Here is a 20285-nt window from a genome sequence, read left to right on the forward strand (position 1 = left end):
GTGAAAGTCCCCACAGTGCTAATAATAATAATAATAATAATAATAATAATAATACCATTTTGTCAACTGGAGTCACAAGTCTGAGAAAAACAAACCCAGGCCACAACTATCCTACCCTTCCCCACTTGGGGACCACATTGCTTTGAGAATATGGGCGTTGATGGAAGACAGAGATATCTTTTAGTTATTTTGCATTCAGCCCCGGCTGGAGAATGTCAAATTGTGGGGCAGCTGCTGAATTAAATGAAGCTGATGTAGATCTGAAAGAGAAAGTTCTGCAAAATAGAAAAAAAAGCTTTATTTGGGGTGGGGGAATGCTACAAAAATGGGAACATGGCAGAAGAGCGTTGATTTCCTCTTGAGTAGGGGGGTGGAGGGGAAATTGCTTCTTCTTCATCCAATCTGTATTTACAGCAGGAGTTCCATCTGCCAGCAGATTTTCCGTGGGTTCAGTAGGGCAGGCGCTTTTGTGTTGCAGAAGCCATCTCTAGGCAAAGGAGAAGGAAATTTAAGTTAGTACTGGGAAGGAGGTTCTGCAGCAGTCTGCAAGCACAGATATCTCTTTAATGTTCCTACTCAGACAATAGCATCCTCCCTTCCCTTGTCTGTTCATGTCCAACCTGCTTCAGGCTGCAGAATGCCAATAAAATGTTGCATTATCAGAAGCATTTGCTGGTAGACTTGGATGGTGTTGCAGGCCCCTGTTTCCTGCAACCTATAGCCACTAAACCACAGAGCCCAGGACTTGCCAATCAGAAGGTCGGCGGTTCGAATCCCCACGACGGGGTGAGCTCCCGTTGCTCTGTCCCAGCTCCTGCCAACCTAGCAGTTCGAAAGCACGTCAAAGTGCAACTAGATAAATAGGTACTGCTCCAGCGGGAAGGTAAACGGCATCTCTGTGCGCTGCTCTGGTTCGCCAGAAGCGGCTTAGTCATGCTGGCCACATGACCCGGAAGCTGTACGCCGGCTCCCTCGGCCAATAAATAAAGATGAGCGCCACAACCCCAGAGTCATCCGCAACTGGACCTAATGGTCAGGGGTCCCTTAACCTTTTTAAAGACTAAGGGAGCTTCTAGACTGTTGCAATTTTCAGGTGAGATTCAGTTGCATACTGTCAAATTTTGGTTGCACAATTATGGATGACTGGGAGGTCTCATGCAACAAACTCGCTTCTCCACAAGATCAAATTTTTAGTGATAAGGAAAGAGATTCGGGGAATGCAATGGAAAGAGTGGGATAATGCTTGCTTTGATGCATCACCTAAGATCCCTACAAACAATTCAGAGGGAAGGCTCAGAAAAGAGCCAACACTGTCAGATTTCCTTGAGAATAAATCGGGACGAAGGTTCTGTAAACAAGGATGTCTGGAAGCGCCGTTATAAATGTATTATGGCTTAAGTCATGTCAAACTTGACATGAGCCAACAGTGTGACGCGGCAGCTAAAAAAGCCAATGCAATTCTGGGCTGCATCAATAGGAGTATAGCATCTAGATCAAGGGAAGTAATAGTGCCACTGTATTCTGCTCTGGTCAGACCTCACCTGGAGTACTGTGTCCAGTTCTGGGCACCACAGTTCAAGAAGGACACTGACAAACTGGAACGTGTCCAGAGGAGGGCAACCAAAATGGTCAAAGGCCTGGAAACGATGCCTTATGAGGAACGGCTAAGGGAGCTGGGCATGTTTAGCCTGGAGAAGAGGAGGTTAAGGGGTGATATGATAGCCATGTTCAAATATATAAAAGGATGTCACATAGAGGAGGGAGAAAGGTTGTTTTCTGCTGCTCCAGAGAAGTGGACACGGAGCAATGGTTCCAAACTACAAGAAAGAAGATTCCACCTAAACATTAGGAAGAACTTCCTGACAGTAAGAGCTGTTTGACAGTGGAATTTGCTGCCAAGGAGTGTGGTGGAGTCTCCTTCTTTGGAGGTCTTTAAGCAGAGGCTTGACAACCATATGTCAGGAGTGCTCTGATGGTGTTTCCTGCTTGGCAGGGGGTTGGACTCGATGGCCCTTGTGGTCTCTTCCAACTCTATGATTCTATGATTCTATGATTCTATTATTCTAAGTCAGATGTGGCTAACATGATGCTTCTAGATCTTTTAGACCAGAGTTTCCCAAACTTGGGGTCCCCAGCTGTTTTTGGACTACAGTTCCCACCATCCCTGACCACTGGTCTTGTCAGCTAGGGATGATGGGAGTTGTAGTTCAAAAACAGCCAGAGACCCAAGTTTGGACAACACAGTTTTAGATACAGTGGTACCTTGGTTCTCAAACTTAATCCGTTCCAAAACCCAAACGTTCCAAAACCAAGGCACACTTTCCCATAGAAAGTAATGCAAAACGGATTAATCCATTCCAGACTTTTAAAAACAACCCCTAAAACAGCAATTTAACATGGATTTTACTATCTTACAAGACCATAAAATGAAAGCAATAAACAATGCCCTGCAGTCACACAATCAATCAATCAATCAATCAGTAACTGAACTGGGTTCCACTCAGTCACAAAAACAAAATGAAAAAGAGCCGCAAAAACGCAAAATAAAAAGCAAAAACAGACAGACATCAGCGTGACACTCAAAACAAAAGTGTGGCACTCAAAACGGAGTACGTTTGGATTCCGAAAAATGTTTGCAAACTGGAGCACTTACTTCTGGGTTTGCAGTGTTTGGGTTCTAAGGCGTTTGAGAACCAAGGTACCACTGTACATACGCTTCAGGTTACAGACTCTGCTAACCCAGAAATAGTGCTTCAGGTTAAGAACTTTGCTTCAGGATGAGAACAGAAATCGCGCGGTGGCAGCAGGAGGCCCCATTAGCTAAAGTGGTGCTTCAGGTTAAGAACAGTTTCAGGTTAAGAACGGACCTCCGGAACGAATTAAGTACTTAACCTGAGGTACCACTGTACTGGTAACATCATTGCTACTCTGTAGGTCTCTTTGCAGTAAGATTAAACTAATCACTTTTTTCCTTGTGTAATTAGGTCCTTCTCCCTAAAACAATGCAATGCTATTAATATTCCCCATTGCATATTTACCTGTCAGTCAGAACCTTTGGACCAGGCCACGCGAGACCCCATTCAAATCCGGATAAACCTCCTGGGCAAGGAAGCATTAGAGTCTCACGGCAATCCTTTTCTGGGGTGGCAGCACCCAGAAGTCATGGGCAAATTTGTCCTTTTTAAAGTCTCCTTTTTCTCAGCTTGAATATTATACGCCACGGAGCCACACAAGCCCATTTCGAAGCAATTAAAACCATTGCCATTTGTGCCTTGCCGCCGCGACAAGAGTGTTTCCTAAAAGCTCCCCGGCCAAAGCTGTCTCTCTCGTGTTTTTCTCTCCCGTGTTCTCCTCTCGGGGAGTCCTTGTCGCGATCCACCTTATCCTTCCCGGAGACGGCTTCCGGTTTCAGAAAGGGGATTCCCAGGTCACCTGGGCCAGAACCATCAGTCTTTTCAGTTGCTCAAAGGACACAAACATCACCACGTTCCAGGATCCGAGTCGCAGGAAGGAGGGTATGAAACTGAAGAGGATAGAGGCAGTCAGTTAGACATGGGCTGTTCTCCTCCCTTGAAAGACATAGGAAGAAGCTCCCATGGGCATCGTGGAGGCCAGGGGTCAGGAACCTTAGGCCTGGGGGCCAAATCCAGCCCTGTAAGCTTCTGGCTATGTGGGCCTGCCTTTGAAGGTGACCTGGAAACTGCAACTAATCCAAAATGTGGCAGCCAGACTGAGGACTGGGAGTGGCCGCCGAGACCACATAAGACCAGTCTTGAAAGACCTACATTGGCTCCCAGTACGTTTCCGAGCACAATTCAAAGTGTTGGTGCTGATCTTTAAAGCCCTAAATGGCCTCAGTCCAGTATACCTGAAAGAGCATCTCCACCCCCATCGTTCAGCACAGACACTGAGGTCCAGCGCCGAGGGCCTTCTGGCGGTTCCCTCATTGCGAAAAGTGAAGCTACAGGGAACCAGGCAGAGGGCCTTCTCGGTGGTGGCGCCCGCCCTGTCAAATGCCAGACAGACAAACAACTATGCGATCTTCAGTAGATATCTGACGGCAGTCCTGCATAGGGAACTTTTTTGTGTGTGATGTCCTATTGTGTTTTTACTATTTATGTTGGGAGCCACCCAGAGTGGCTGGGGCAATCCAGTCAGATAATGATGATGATGATGATGATGATGATAAAAATTATTATTAATTGTTAATTGCTGCATTTTGAAACTTTGCTTTGTGATTTTATTCTGGTTTTTTTTTAATTGTACCTGAGGTTACAGCCGCTTCAGGTTGCGTTTTTTTGGGTTACGGACCGCCGAAACCCAGAAGTACCGGAAAGGGTTACTTTCGGGTTTTGGTGGTTGCGCATGCGCAGAAGTGCCGAATTGCAATCTGCGCATGCGCAGACATGCAGACACGGGTTGCGAACGTGCATCCCACACGGATCGCATTAGCAACCCGAGCGTCCGCTGTATACTGCTTTGAGGCCAATTTAAAAGGTGGCATAAAAATGCCTTTAAGATAAGGAAACTGATACCAAAAAAGCATAGGTGATGGTAATAATAATAATAATAATAATAATAATTATTATTATTATTATTATTATTATTATTATTTATACCCCACTCATCTGGCTGGGTTTCTGCAGCCACTCTGGGCGACTCCCAACAGAATATTGAAAACATTAAAAACTTCCTTAAACAGGGGTGCCTTCAGATGTCTTCTAAAAGTCAGATAGTTGTTCATTTCCTTGACATCTGATGGGAGGGCCACCACCGGGAAGGCCCTCTGCCTGGTTGTGAACTGCTCTGGGCTCTTTGGGTATAGGGCGGTATACAGATTTAATTACTAATAAAAAGAACAGAAGGAGGTGTTTAGGATGTTATTGCTTACCCTTTGTAAAAAGCCGTAGGTCCCTCTTTCACCACCATGGTGAACATGCAGTTCAGAGCGTTCTTGTACTGTCCTGGGATGGAGTTCATGTATCTCGTTTTGACCACATCCACGGGAGATGCCACGATGGTGGCACAGAATCCGGCCCCAAAGGCGGCGACAAAATGGCAGGGGAAATTGTCTGTTGGCAGCAGGGAACAGAATCGAGATGGTTCAGGTTTGGGACAGCCCCAAAAGTGGGAGCTTCCTTCCCTTAGAAAACCGCTCCAGAAGCTACATTTTGAGAGTTGGCCGCCAAGGCCAAAGGCTGGTTGAAAGATCTAGGCTTATGAGGTAGTTTGGTGCAGCAGTTATAGTGTCTGATGAAGGACACCGGGAGACTTGGGTTCAAATCCCACCCTGCAGCCATGACACACACTTGGTAACCCTGAGTTTCTCTCTCTCAGTCAAATTTGCCACACATCATAAAAGAGGGGCACCATGCATGGGCAGAGGTGAGAAACAGGAACTGCAAATGCTAATTTATATGTCTGGATAATAGAATCATCTAACAGATTACTGCAGATGGTGACGGCAGTCACGAAATTAAAAGACATCTGCTTCTTGGGAGAAAAGCAATGACAAACCTTGTTGTTGTTTAGTCGTTTAGTCATGTCCGACTCTTCATGACCCCCTGGACCAGAGCACGCCAGGCACTCCTGTCTTCCACTGCCTCCCGCAGTTTGGTCAAACTCATGCTGGTAGCTTCAAGAACCCTGTCCAACCATCTCGTCCTCTATCGTCCCCTTCTCCTTGTGCCCTCCATCTTTCCCAACACCAGGGTCTTTTCCAGGGAGTCTTCTCTTCTCATGAGGTGGACAAAGTCTTGGAGCCTCAGCTTCAGGATCCGTTCTTCCAGTGAGCACTCAGGGCTGATTTCCTTCAGAATGGATTGTTTTGATCTTCTTGCAGTCCATGGGACTCTCAAGAGTCTCCTCCAGCACCAGAATCCAAAAGCATCCATTCTTCGGCGATCAGCTTTCTTTATGGTCCAACTCTCACTTCCATACATCACTACTAGGAAAACCATAGCTTTAACTAGATGGGCCTTTGATGGCAAGGTGATGTCTCTGACAAACCAAGACAGCATCTTAAAAAGCAGAGACATCACCTTGCTGACAAAGGTCCCTGATGTTGGGAAAGTTGGAGGGCACAAGGAGAAGGGGACGACAGAGGATGAGATGGTTGGACAGCGTTCTCAAAGCTACCAGCATGAGTTTGACCAAACTGCGGGAAGCAGTGGAAGACTAGCGTGCTCTGGTCCATGGGGTCACAAAGAGTCTGACATGACTAAACGACTGAACAACAACAATAGAATCATAGAATCATTGGGTTGGACAGGACCCTGGTGGTCATCTAATCCAATCCCCTGCAATGCTATCTTTCGCCCAATGTGGGTCTCGAACCCAGACAGCCTGGCTGAGGGTCAGAAATGAGGATGAGAGCTTTAGGCCGGCAACATCTGTTGGGTTGGGAACAGGTTCCCCATCTCTGACTTAGGTGCTCCTTTCGTGTGACGCAGCAAGTCCTTTTTTCCACCAGTTGCCAGCCAAGAAAATGCTGAGAAGCTCAAAATGTGTCTGAGAGCGATGGCCAGAGTGATGGTCAGTGATAGACTGGTCTTGGATATGGAGGTTTCATTAAGCTGACGGAAGTAACGTCCTGACAGCTTGTACCGCGGAGCGGCTGGGAGAATGAGCCGCCAAACTGCTGGGCTATATGCCAAAATGGCAAAATTAACTGCGAGACTTAGGAACCAAGAAGATAAGGACTTTAAAAAAGAATGGGGAAATTTTGTAATGTACCTAAGGGATTATTGGAAGCAAAACGTTAGCTGGACTCTAAGAATCACTTGTAAAGCAGTTTATTGTTAAGCTAGATAAATTTGAATTATGGAGAATGTATTGATATGTAGTATGACAGTAGTAGTAGTAATAATAATAATAATAATAATAATAATAATAATAATAATAGAAAGATCCCTGGAAGGGAGGGGGAAGTCATGAGATTCAGAGAATCTCATGAAATGAGTATATAAATGTTGTTGATATAAAGTTGTATCTGTAAAAAGCAATAAAAATATTTCAGGCGGAAAAGGAGAGAGACTGAGCCGCCATTTTGAATCCCGCCTCCTTCATTGGCTGGAGACTCCATAATCTTTAAGACCGCAAGTTAGGTAACTGGAGCAGACCTAGATTTGAGGCCTAGATTTCCAGCATCTGGGGAGAGGCTTCCTTACCTGTCATTAGGCGATATCTCAGCAGCGTTTCCTTGATGAGGTCATAGGTTACCATCTCCCCACAGTTCACGATAGAGTTTCGGATGATGTTTGGCAGGGTCCCTGTAGTGGGCGGAAGCAAAGGGTTGGTGTGTGTGTAGAGATTGTCGATTGTGATCTCCTGGCTGGATCCCAGGAGCTGACCAGGAGGTCTTGGTGGCTAGAATTATCTGTTTCCACGACTGTAGTTCAATAAATGTTCTTGCTGTTATCGCTGCGTCTTGCCTCATGGGAACCCACCTACTCTTCAGAGAGAGTTTTAGGCTCTGATTTTAAAATCGCTTGAACCGATGATAATTTTGCATTTTCATACTGCGGCATCTGACACCCGCACCCTGGGACTTAGGGTGAGAGGCAGGTAGGAAATAAAACTACCGTATTTTTTGCTCTATAAGACGCACCAGACCATAAGACGCACCTAGTTTTTGGAGGAAGAAAACAAGAAAAAAATTATTCTGAATCCCAGAAGCCAGAACAGCAAGAGGGATCGCTGCGCAGCGAAAGCAGCGATCCCTCTTGATGTTCTGGCTTCTGGGATAGCTGCGCAGCCTGCATTCGCTCCATAAGACGCACACACATTTCCCCTTACTTTTTAGGAGGGAAAAAGTGACTCTTATAGAGCAAAAAATATGGTAATAAATAGGGCAATCATAATAAATATCATGCAAAAAGGGAATGAATGGCGGGAGACAACGCACCTTTCCAGAGTCCTCGGACCCCTTCCTCCCTGGCGATGGTCCTGTAGGCGTCCACAGTCCCATTGTACTTCTTTGGTCCACCAACCAACCTGATGTGTGCTTGGAAGCGGACCTTAACCACATCTGTGGGCTGGGCGCAGGTGACGGCCATGGCTCCGGTGGTGCAACCGGCGAGTAACCGGGTGGGGATGCTGGCACCTGAGAGAGAGAGAAAGAGGTGGAAGATAAAGTCCCTACCAGAGAAGAAGGAGAAATCAAGTTGGACTATGCCAAAATGGCAAAACTGACTGGAAAGCTCAGGAACCAGGAAGACCAAAACTTTAATAAGGAATGGGGGAAAATATATATACGATACGATATCTTTATTGTCATTGTCCCATGCAGAACAATGAAATTGAAAAACTACATAAAACTACTATAAAACTACATAAAAACTACATAAAACTACTATAAAACTACATAAAAGATTCAAAAACCCCTAAAAACTCTGAAACCCCGTTTTAAAATACACTATACTATAGAGACCCCTTATGCTGCATTTAGAACCAGAATTGCTTTTGCGTAGAAACTGTTTCTCAGGCAGCTAGTCCTAGTCTTTATAACCCTGGACCTTCTTCCAGAAGGCAGAAGCTGAAAGAGAACATTTCCGGGGTGTGCACTATCCTGCGCTATCTCTGCCGCTTTCTTATGGCACCTGGAAGCGTAGATTTGATCCAAGGTGGGAAGAGGGCACCCATTTATTCTTTCTGCAGTCTTTACAACCCTGGACAGCATTGTTTTTTCCCTGACTGTGCAGCTCCCAAACCACCCACACAGACCATAGCTTAATACGCTCTCCACAGTGCAATGGTAAAATTTTTCCGGAGGATTCTCAGAAAATATAACCTCTGCCTTAAAGACTATTGCAAGCAGCTGAAAACATTAGCAGGACTATAATAACACTTGTAACGAGAAATACGGTATAAGGGAGTTAATTTGTTTTTTTTGGGGGGTAATTATTGAAAAAAGATGCAGTAGAAAAGGTTTAACCTCAGAACCTGTGGGGGGGGGAGTCCAGAGATTTGGAGGAATCTTTAAACTGTGGCTATGTTGTGATGCGATTATAATTTTAAATATGTAAAACCAAACAAAACTAATTTTTAAAAAGAGAGTGAGAGAGCGAGGCAGACAGAGAGACAGAGGCTGTTTTTGTCATTATAATGTCCTCTTCCATCTCTTCCCCCAGTTATACAATTTGGGCTGTGTTCACAAGGCAGTTTATCTCATTTCCCCGATGATGTTTCCCTAGCTGTTAACTGCCACGTTTCTTCTATTTATTTGTTTTCCTTGTTTATTCTACCTCCCATCCCACCTTTTTTACTCCAACAGGATCATTCCCGTCCCTGAATAATACCTTGTCTTGCCCTGCTGGGCTTCGTCAGCCGTGCATACTCTAAATAATACAGTTAAACACAAAATATGGTATGTAGATCCATTGTTCAATATGTGTGTTATGTGTTTATTTCCTAATTTGTTTTAAAAAATACATTATTATGTTTATCTGTATTATTTAGAGTATGCATGGCTGACGAAGCCTTTCAGGGCGAAACAAGGTATTATTCCGGGAACCCTTGTCTTAAGTTCTTTCATCTGATACCTGCATACAGCAACTATATTTTGCAAAGGCAGATGTGGAACATTACAAGGAACAAGTTCATTTTCTGCAGGTACTGTTTCTTAAAGTTGCCATGTCTGACACTTGTATTCGTAAAGACATACGTGGAACACACAAAAAGAGCTTCCATTTGGACATTATGTATATAAGAACTGATCTATTTGTATTTCCTGTTCAACATGTTGGTCTTTAGTTGCTTCTGCTTAATTTGAGAATGTGAAAAGAGGTATGTTTATACGATGTATAAAGAATTCATATAGTTAAACACAGCCAGTTGCATTGTGGGTATATTTGTTAGTTGAATTTACGTAACTATAGCTTTGATAGTGTAGCATAGGATGACAGGCCAATGTTCTGTCAATGGGATAGCTAATAATAATAATAATAATAATAATAATAATAATAATTCATTATTATTTATACCCCGCCCAGCCACTCTGGGTGGCTTCCAACAGAACATTAAAATACAATAACATATTAAGCATTAAAAGCTTCCCTAAACAGGGCTGCCTTCAGATGTCTTCTAAAAGTCAGGTAGTTGTTTATCTCTTTGACATCTGATGGGAGGGTGTTCCACAGGGCGGGTGCCACCACCGAGAAGGCCCTCTGCCTGGTTCCCTGTAATTTGGCTTCTTGCAGTGAAGGAAGCACCAGAAGGCCCTCGGCGCTGGACCTCAGTGTCTGGGCAGAACGATGGGGGTGGAGACGCTTGGAAGCCTGCCGTGTTTCCGAATGAGACCCCCGCCAGAGCTCGGGGCCTCCAGAGGCAGCGGAGAACTTACTGTCGGACCCCTTGGGGGTGTAGAACTGCTTCACCGAATCGTACAGGCCGATCCGGATGGATGCAAAGCTCATCTGGCGCTGGAGGCCGGCCACCAATCCGTTGTAGAGACTCTTTGGCCCCTCCGTCTTCACCATGGTAGTGATGGTGCCCAATGCCCCTTTGTACTTCTTCGCTGCCCTGGAAGCCTTGCATTCCCCCTGGATCTGAAAGGAGAAGTTGACGAGAAATCAACCACTCATCACACGGCACAGCTCTGTTTTGTAGCAGACTGAGTCTGCATTCAGCAAGTGACATCCTCTATGATACACTGGGCAGTAGATATTGGTCAAAATACAGTGGTACCTTGGGTTACATACACTTCAGGTTACAGACTCTGCTAACCCAGAAATAGTACCTCGGGTTAAGAACTTTGCTTCAGGATGAGAACAGAAATCGTGCTCCAGTGGCGCGGCAGCAGCAGGAGGCCCCATTAGCTAAAGTGGTGCTTCAGGTTAAGAACACTTTCGGGTTAGGAACGGACCTCCAGAACGAATAAAGTACTTAACCCGAGGTACCACTGTATAGTCATGGAAAAACCCCGGGTCAAACACATGTTGGAAATGTAAAGAAAAAGAAGGGACTTTTTAGCATATGTGGTGGGAATGTACAGAAGTTAAAAAAAATTCAGAAGTGATATATAATGAATTGGGGGAAAAAATGACATTTGTAAAATGTCATTTTGTAAAATGACATTTGTAAAGAAACCAGAAGCATTTCTGTTAAGGATTGTAGGACAAGACCTGCCAAGAAAAACAAATAACTTATTTATGTATGCTACAACAGCGGCAAGAGTCTTGTTAGCACAGGGATGGAAGAATGAGGAAAGCCCAACGAAAGAACAGTGGCAAGAAAAATTGATGAGCTACTCAGAGCTGCCTAAATTGACATACAAATTGTGGGACAAGGACAACTGTGACTTTAAGGAAGAATGGGAGCTTTTTACAATTTATCTAAAAAGACAACAAAATGAATTGGACTCCTTGGCAGGTTTTGAATAAAAATACACAAATTTATTGGTTGATAACATGGTAGATAGACAATGTAAGGATATGTATAATTTTATAACATGCAGAGAATAATATGTGCTGAGAAATCAGAGAGAGGAGCTGAGGGTTTGAAGGGGGATGGGGGGAAAGGGGAAAAATAATGAATATGATATGTTTTGATAATTTGTTATGTTGAAATTGCTAATAAAAACTTTTTAAAAAAATATAGACATGAAAGCATGGGAACGATTGTGGAATATGGATATAAAATTTACAGCATGCTATGGTCTAAGAGAAAATTACATGGAATTATAGTAGGTATCTAACACCGAGTAAACTGGCAAAAACGTATAAATCTAAATCAAACAAGTGTTGGGAATGTAAAGAGAAAGAAGGTTCTTTTTATCACATGTGGTGGTCTTGTAGTGAGGTTAAAGCTTACTGGGGAATGATATATAATGAATTGAAAAGGAGGTTCAAAATAACTTTTGTAAAAAAAAAACAGAAGCTTTTTTGGGGGGATTATAGGGACAGAACTACCTAAATTGTACAGAAATTTATTCATGTATGCTACTACAGAAGCAAGAATATTACTCGCCCCCAAATGGAAAGAAGCAGAAGTCCCAGCAAAGGAAAGATGGATACAGAAACTTATGGAATATATACAGAAATGGCAAAACTTACCAGAAGAATAAGATATCAAGTTAACAAACGTTTTATAAAAAGAATAGGGTATTTATTAATTGAATATTTACAGATAAATTGCAAACATTGGTAGGGTTATTGTAATAACCTGCAAGACTACAGCGGATGCTCGGGTTGTGAATATGATCCGTGCGGGATGCACATTTGCAACCCGCAGTGTTCGCAACCCGTGTCTGCGCATGCACAGGTTGCGATTCGGCACTTCTGCGCATGTGCAAAGCGCGATTTAGCGCTTCTCCGCGTGCACGACTGCCGAAACCCAGAAGTAACCTGTTCCAATACTTCCGGGTTTCGGCAGTCCATAACCCGAAAAAATGCAACCTGAAGCGGCTGTAACCCAAGGTAGGACTGTATATATTTAAAGAAGATGGATAGTTGACCAAATGAACTTAATTTGGATATGCAGAAGATATTAAAAAATAAATTTAAGGAAACACAGAAAGACGGGGGAAGGAAGTCAAGTCTTAAAATGTCCAAATGATTGTAATGTCAGTGTAATGTATATATCTGAATAAATAATTTTGCATTCATACCACTTTAAGCACCTGAGAGTGCTTCTTGCTTGTGCTCATATTCCACCTTTTCCCTCAAGGAGGTCAAGCTGGCACGCATAGTTCTCCATCTCCTCATTTAATCCCAACAACAACAACCCTGCGAGGTTGGGCTGAGAGGCAGAGACTGGCTCCCACGGTCACCCATGGCTGAATGGGGGATTCGAACCCTGGTCTCACTGGTCCCAATTCGGCACCCTAACCCAGCGGTTCTCACCTGCAGCCTGACTTTGGCCGTGTCCAAAGGGAAGGTGAAGAGGTCAGCAATGCAGGCGGCTGTCCCGGCGCTGAGAAACTTGACGGTCGCTGAGGGGGGGATGTCCGTGGGCTTCAAGCCGACCATCGTGCCACTGTTGACGGAGGCGTTTCAGCCCCGGAAGATGTCCGCCAACACCGAGAAGGAGGCTTTGATGTCCTTGGCAATATAGATGAGCCTGGGGAGGGGAAATAAATCTTCAAAATTCCTGTCCTTTCTCACGGTCCTGTCCAATTCATAACTTTGAAAGCCCTAAACCAGGCATAGGTAAACTTGGCCCTCCAGATGTTTTTGGGACCACAACTCCCATCATCCTTAGCTAACAGGGCAAGTGGTCAGGGATGATAGGAGTTGTAGTCCAAAAATATCTGGAGGGCCGTGTTTGCCTGTGCCTGCCCTAAATGGCCTTGGCCCAGTATACCTGAAGGAGCATCTCCACTCCCATTGTCCAGCCCGGACACTGAGGTGCAGCTCCGAGGGCCTTCTGGCGGTTCCCTCCCTGCAAGAAGTAAGGTTACAGGGAAGCAGGCACAGGGCCTTCTTAGTGGTGGCCCCTGCCCTGTAGAGCGCCCTCCCATCAGATGTCAAGGAAATAAACAACTATCTGACTTTTGGAAGACACCTGAAGGCAGCACTGTTTAGGGAAGTTTTTAATGTTTGATGTTTTTAATATTCTGTTATGGGACACGGGTGGCGCAGTGGGTTAAACCACAGAGCCTAGGACTTGCCGATCAGAAGGTCGGCGGTTCAAATCCCCACGACGGGGTGAGCTCCTGTTGCTTGGTCCCTGCTCCTGCCAACCTAGCAGTTCGAAAGCACATCAAAGTGCAAGTAGATAAATAGGTACCGCTCCGGTGGGAAGGTAAACGGCGTTTCCAGGTGCTGCCCTTATTCGCCAGAAGTGGCTTAGTCATGCTGGCCACGTGACCCGGAAGCTGTACGCCGGCTCCCTCGGCCTCTAAAGCGAGATGAGTGCCGCAACCCCAGAGTCGGCCACGACTGGACCTAAGGGTCAGGGGTCCCTTTACCTTTAATATTCTGTTGGGAGCCAGCCAGAGTGGCTCGGGAAACCCAGCCAGATGGGCGTGGTATAAATAAATAAATAAATAAATAAATAAATAAATAAATAAATCATCATCACCACTGAATGGATAGCAGTCCACATGTATTGAGAGTCTAAGAAGTGACTCCTGGATCTGCAAAATGGCCAGTCTAGACCAGAATCCTGTTCTCACAGCAGCCAACAGGGAACCCACAAGCAAGATTCGAACACAAGACGCGTCTCCCCTTGTGTGGTTTCCACCAACTGGGGTCCAGACGTATTACTGCTTCTAGCTGTGGAGGCAGAGCAGAGCTACTGTGACTAGTAGCCACTGAAAGTCCTCTCTCCTCCATGAATTTGTCTCTAGGCTTTTGCTTATCACTGCTTTCTGTGGCAGCGAGTTCCCCAGTTATCTATCAGGCATGTTGGTAGACCTGATATCAACAACATTGTGATGGCCTGGGATTCGGACTTGGAGGCTGAACCTGAGGAATCCCAGCCTGCACAGGATTCCCCGCCTCCAGAACCTGCTGAGCCGGGGCTGGGGCCTGAGCCTGAAGGGCCCTCACCTGTGCTGGATCCTCAGGTGCAGGCACCAGCTGAGTCTGCTCTGGCTCCTGAGGTGATGGAGGACCCATTGCCTGCAGGTGCTCCACTCTCAGCCCCGTCAGGGGAAGCTGAGGTTGACTCTGGGTCCGGTAACCCTCCAGCCTCTCCTGAGCTGCAGAGGCTCAGGGCAGAGAGGCGGAGGGAACTAAGTTCCCGCAGGAGGAGTGCTCGCCTCCAGGCCAGGAGAGGCGGGTCACCTGAGAATCGGGGCCGCCTCATGTCTCAGGGCAGATAAAAGCCAGCCAACCCCAGTCCCAGGTTGTGGGAGCAATGTTGTTGGTAGCCTGTTCCTGCCTGCACCCTGACCTGCTCTTCTGCCAGAGTTCCTGACCCCACCGAACTCCCTGCCTTGGACCCAGCTTCAGCTTTAATGGACAGCCTCCATACCGCACCCTCGACCTCGGACTGGACTTGGACCTTGCCGCATGGTTAACCCTTGGGACCAGTGCAAACATAAAACTAAAACCAAAACCAAAACAGACACCAGTAGACCACTGTGGGGTGTATACTCTTCCTTGCCTGCTTAGGCCTGGCAGAATAGAAAAGTTTCCTGCAGGCGTTTTAAAGTTGACACAGGAGGTGCCTACTGAATCTCTAGTGGCAGTGTGTTCCACAGGACTGGGTCAATCGCCCAATATACCAGAATACCTGAAGGAGCGTCTCCCCCCCCCATCGTTCAACCCGGACACTGAGGTCCAGCTCCAAGGGCCTTCTGGCGGTTCCCTCCCTGCGAGAAGTGAGGCTACAGGGAAGCAGGCAGAGGGCCTTCTCGGTGGTGGCGCCCTCCCTACAGATCTCAAGGAGATAAAGAACTACACAACCTTTTGAAGACATCTGAAGGTAGCCCTGTTCAGTGGATGCTGGGGTTGCGAATGTGATCTGTGTGGGAAGCACATTTGCAACTCGCAGCACCGTGTGTGCACATGCGTGGGTTGCGATTCGGTGTTTCTGTGCATGTGCAAAGCGCGATTTAGCGTTTCTTGCGCATGTACAAGCACCGAAAGCCGGAAGTAACCAGTTCCAGTACTTCTGGGTTCGGCACAGTGCGCAACCCGAGGTATGACTGTATTGAGAAGTTTTTAGTGTTTGCCGTTTTAGTATAGTATGTTTTATATGTGCTGGAAGCTGCCAAGAGTGGCTGGGGAAACCCAGCCTGATGGGTGGGGTATAAATAATAAAATTATGATTATTATCATTGCCTTACGACAATGTGTTATTTTATTGTTGGAAAGAGGAAGAAAGGAAGAAGGAGAACAAGGATGGGAAGAATTGTTATGACAAAATGTGCTTCTCACAACGCCAAATCATTTAATCTCTGGGCAAGGTGGAACTTGTAGGGTGACGGGAAACAACAGAAACTAGCCTGAGCTTGAGGGCCAGTAATTTAAGGCAGCAACTATTTGCATGAAGATTCCTGGAACGTACCTGAGAATTAAGACTGCTTGCCAAGGCTGGGAAATGAAATATTTTGCCAGTTCTGAGTGCTAAGAGAATTTCGGAGAGAAACAAATTGGATGTTGCTAATGGCAGCAAGAGTTGGGGGTCGTTTTAGGGGGAATTAACAATGTTAGTTGCGTGAAGCTGGCGCTTGCCCAAAGGTTTGCTTCTCAAACGCTCCCACTTCATAGCTGCTTAGCATGTGTTGCAATAAAGCGAATTATGACAAACTTAAAGAAATGTCTGTTGGCGGTTGGAGGATGGATGGCAGCTAACAGATTGAGGTTGAATCCTGACAAGACAGAAATACTGTTTTTTGGGGACAGGAGGTGGGTGGGTGTGGGGGACTCACTGGTCCTGAATGGGGTAACTGTGCCCCTGAAGGACCAAGTGCGCAGCCTGGGAGTCATTTTGGACTCACAGCTGTCCACGGAGGCGCAGGTTAATTCTGGGTCCAGGGCAGCTGTTACCAGCTCCATCTAGTACGCAGGATGAGACCCTATCTGCCCGTGGACTGTCTCGCCAGAGTGCTGCATACTCTAGTTATCTCCCCCTTGGACTACTGCAATGCGCTCTATGTGGGGCTACCTTTGAAGGTGACTCAGAAACTACAACTAATCCAGAATGCGGCAGCTAGACTGGTGACTGGGAGCGGCTGCCAAAACCATATAACACCGGTCCTGAAAGATCTTCATTGGCTCCCAGTACGTTTCCGAGCACACTTCAAAGTGTTGGTGCTGACCTTTAAAGCCTTAAACGGCCTCGGTCCTGTATACCTGAAGGAGCGTCTCCACCTCCATCGTTCTGCCCGGACACTGAGGTCCAGCGCCGAGGGCCTTCTGGCAGTTCCCTCCCTGCGAGGAGTGAGGTTACAGGGAACCAGGCAGAGGGCCTTCTTGGTGGTGGCGCCTGCCCTGTGGAACGCCCTCCCATCAGATGTCAAGGAAATAAACAACTGTTTTACTTTTAAAATACAACTGAAGGCGGCCCTGTTTAGGGACGTTTTTAATGTCTGACTCTGTATTGTTTTTAATGTTTGGTTGGAAGCCGCCCAGAGTGGCTGGGGAAACCCAGCCAGATGGGAGGGGTATAAGTAATATATTATTATTATTAATAATAATAATAATAATAATAATAATTATCTGACGCGTGGGTGTTCCACAGGGCAGGTGCCACTACTGAGAAGACCCTCTACCTGGTTCCATGTAACTTTGCTTCTTGCAAAGAAGACCTTTAAATCCAACCAGTGCTATTTTTCTAGAAAAAGAGGTGCTGGAATTCACTATGAACGCCTCCTTTGCTCTTAGAATGGCAACGGCCTCCAACTGAGAGGTGCCGGAACCAAGTCCCGGCTGAACAAAAAGCCCTGAATGTGGCCAACCAACTGCATGCAAGCAAAAAAACCCCAGAAAAAAAAACACCTTACTTGGCCCCAGATGTTTTCTGCTTGAATTCCTTGCGGGCTGATCCGTAGGCGTTCCTGCCGAAAGGCGGTGATGTGAATTTTGCAGAGAAAAGTATTACTAAATCAGGGGGTTGGATTGACAGCCTAGGAATCGCAGCAGCAGCGAAAGTTACGTTCAGCTCAACCACCCGCTGCTCACGAAGCTACTCTGTTCGGCATCTTCTCATCGAGACCCTCATTTATAAGGTTTGCCGCGGTTGGCATTTCGGCAGGGAGCAGACGGGTGAAAACAGAGATCGGGTCTCCTTGGGGTCAGTCAGTTCAAGAAGAGCACATGCCCCAGTCGCCGTGTCCTCATGTGAATTAAAATAGAAACGGGCGACTTCTGTTTGGTAATATCCCTGGTGGTGGTGGGGTGTACTATTTGTGGTAAAAGCTAAAGGGACCCCTGACCATTAGGTCCAGTTGTGGCTGACTCTGGGGTTGCGGCGCTCATCTCACTTTATTGGCCAAGGGAGCCGGCGTACAGCTTCCATGTCATGTGGCCAGCATGACTAAGCCGCTTCTGGCAAACCAGAGGAGTGCACGGAAACGCCGTTTACCTTCCCGCTGGAGTGGTACCTATTTATCTACTTGCACTTTGAATCATAGAATCATAGAGTTGGAAGAGGCCACAAGGGCCATTGAGTCCAACCTCCTGCCAAGCAGGAAACACCATCAGAGCATTCCTGACATAGGTTGTCAAGCCTCTGCTTAAAGACCTCCAAAGAGGGAGACTCCACCACACTCCTTGGCAGCAAATTCCACTGTCGAACAGCTCTTACTGTCAGGAAGTTCCTCCTAATGTTTAGGTGGAATCTTCTTTCTTGTAGCTTGAAACCATTGCTCCGTGTCCGCTTCTCTGGAGCAGCAGAAAACAACCTTTCCCCCTCCTCTATGTGACATCCTTTTATATATTTGAACATGGCTATCATATCACCCCTTAACCTCCTCTTCTCCAGGCTAAACATGCCCAGCTCCCTTAGCCGTTCCTCATAAGGCATCGTTTCCAGGCCTTTGACCATTTTGGTTGCCCTCCTCTGGACACGTTCCAGTTTTTCAGTGTTCTTCTTGAACTGTGGTGCTTTCGAACTGCTAGGTTGGCAGGGGCAGGGCCCAAGCAACGGGAGCTCACCCCATCGCGGGGATTCGAACCGCCGACCTTCTAATTGGCAAGTCCTAGGCTCTGTGGTTTAACCCATAGCGCCACCCGGTAAAAAGCCATGTCCCACTAGAGATACAATGAGGTTGAGGGTACGTTCTATCATATGTGGCGGACTTGTAAAAGGGTAAAAAAAAGATTATTGGGAAATAATTTGTAATGAATTGGAAAAAAAAATGTTTGAAAGTACTTTCTCCCCCCAAAACAGAGTCCTTTTTGTTGGGAATAATTCATATTGAAATTCCCAGGTGTCAAAAACGGTTATTTATGTATGCCACTAACGCTGCCCGTGTTTTGCTAGCCCAAAAATGGAAAACGAGCGAGGTCCCAACCAAAGAAGAATGGCAACTTAAACTGAAGAAATATGCGCGGCTTGCAGACTTAACATATAGAATAAGAGAACAAGAAGAATGTATGTTTAAAGAAGACTGGAAAATGTTTATTGAATATATGGGGGGAAATTGTGCACACTTGAAAACGTTGGCAGCATGAAGATAAATTTGACAGTGTAAATCAGGCATAGGCAAACTCCAGATGTTTTGGGACTACAACTCCCATCATCCCTAGCTAACAGGCCCAGTGGTCAGGGATGATGGATTTGTAGTCCCAAAACATCTGGAGGGCCGAGTTTGCCTATGCCTGGTGTACGCAAGTTTTGACGGATGTAATAATGGAAAACTGAATGGTTTAGTTTATGTAAAACACACAGGGATTTAGGGTATGCAAAATGAACCATGGAAAGAGAAGAAGGGAGGGAAGCCATTGATATTTTAAGGTTGTTTAATTGAACATTCTAAAATGCAAAACAGAAAAATTTAATAAAAAGTATAACCCCCCCCAAAAGTCCCCAACACAGGAGCCTGGCTTGCAAATGTATCTGCAGAGAAAGTAGGATCCCATTATTGCTTGCAACCCTGCTTTGAAGCTTACAAAGCGATTTAGAGTCTGGCTGTGCTTGCTCTTACAACATCCTTGCAAGGTAGGACCCCGTCGTTCCCATTTTACAGATTGCTCATACTCCTGCAAGGGGGCACTGGATGGGCCTCTTCCAGCTCTGCAGTCCCAAAAGTCTATGCTAGCAAGCTCCTCCAAATAATCAGGTTTTTGGGGGGAGGATTTTTCCTGATTTGCTTGCAACATTTACGAGGAGATTAGCAGCGACAGGCGTTTATCTCGTGTCCTCACTTGACCTGGGGAACTTGTTATAAGCTTTGCAGAGGGAGGCCAGCTCTCCTACGTAACTTTGCTGACGACTCCGAAGTTTACGTCCCCTTCGTTTCCTTGTAAACCGAGGACCTGGTGGTCCGGTCTGGATATTGGCGCATTAAAAATAGATACTGACAAACATTGAGAGGGCCTGGAATTTGACCAGGGCCCGGGGCTGTCCACCTGCTCTTCTGCTATTTAGAGAAGCTGCTTCGGTGAAACGAGGGAGGGAAATGTGGCCTTTGCACCAGATAGTTCATGTGTGTCATGTGGTTTTTTTCGGGGGGCACATGATGCAGCTTCTTTTGCAATTAGGGCAATTTGCTTGCAGGCCACTGATTGAGACGTCTAATCACTAGTTCAGGGACGTTGCTCAGTTTTGACAGACAGCAGAGCTTGGAGGTGGAACAGCCCTGTGGATTTCCTGGGATCTGTTATGCGGCAAGGATCCCTTGCACAGCCTCTGGTTCCAACCTCACAAGGATCAAATCTGCTGCAATTTTG

General features: G+C 46.1%; 1 protein-coding gene and 1 long non-coding RNA gene across 3 annotated transcripts; one reads left to right on the forward strand and one right to left on the reverse strand.

The window, feature by feature from the left end:
• Nucleotides 1-283: 283 nt before the first annotated feature.
• Nucleotides 284-17595, reverse strand: UCP3 (uncoupling protein 3). Of its 2 annotated transcripts, none has more exons than XM_083737316.1 (8): nucleotides 17396-17595; nucleotides 12843-13059; nucleotides 10343-10547; nucleotides 7907-8104; nucleotides 7170-7271; nucleotides 4892-5072; nucleotides 3039-3523; nucleotides 284-487 (listed from the first exon to the last, which is right to left on the reverse strand). In XM_083737316.1, the coding sequence occupies exons 2-7, from the start codon at nucleotides 12966-12968 to the stop codon at nucleotides 3409-3411; spliced, it is 927 nt and encodes a 308-aa protein (XP_083593442.1). In that variant the 5' UTR covers nucleotides 12969-13059; nucleotides 17396-17595; the 3' UTR covers nucleotides 284-487; nucleotides 3039-3408. The 2 variants fall into 2 exon arrangements, with proteins under 2 accessions (XP_083593442.1, XP_083593441.1); XM_083737315.1 differs by having other exon boundaries at nucleotides 17391-17595.
• LOC310843911 lies at nucleotides 494-2559 on the forward strand. The gene is made up of 2 exons (XR_014563773.1): nucleotides 494-1403; nucleotides 2073-2559. It is a non-coding gene; the product is annotated as an uncharacterized lncRNA (long non-coding RNA).
• Nucleotides 17596-20285: the final 2690 nt, after the last annotated feature.

The sequence above is a fragment of the Podarcis gaigeae genome, assembly GCF_964106915.1.
Source record: "Podarcis gaigeae genome assembly, chromosome: 4".
Taxonomy (NCBI): domain Eukaryota; kingdom Metazoa; phylum Chordata; class Lepidosauria; order Squamata; family Lacertidae; genus Podarcis; species Podarcis gaigeae.

Bases quoted from the DNA above. Each gene is read 5' to 3' on its own strand.
- UCP3 (XM_083737316.1), bottom strand. From the start codon at position 12,968: ATGGTCGGCTTGAAGCCCACGGACATCCCCCCCTCAGCGACCGTCAAG. The intron at 7,272-7,906 runs GTGCGTTGTCTC...CGCCCACTACAG, and splicing joins GGTCCGAGGACTCTGGAAAG to GGACCCTGCCAAACATCATC. The intron at 3,524-4,891 runs GTAAGCAATAAC...TATCCTCTTCAG, and splicing joins CCTACGGCTTTTTACAAAGG to TTTCATACCCTCCTTCCTGC.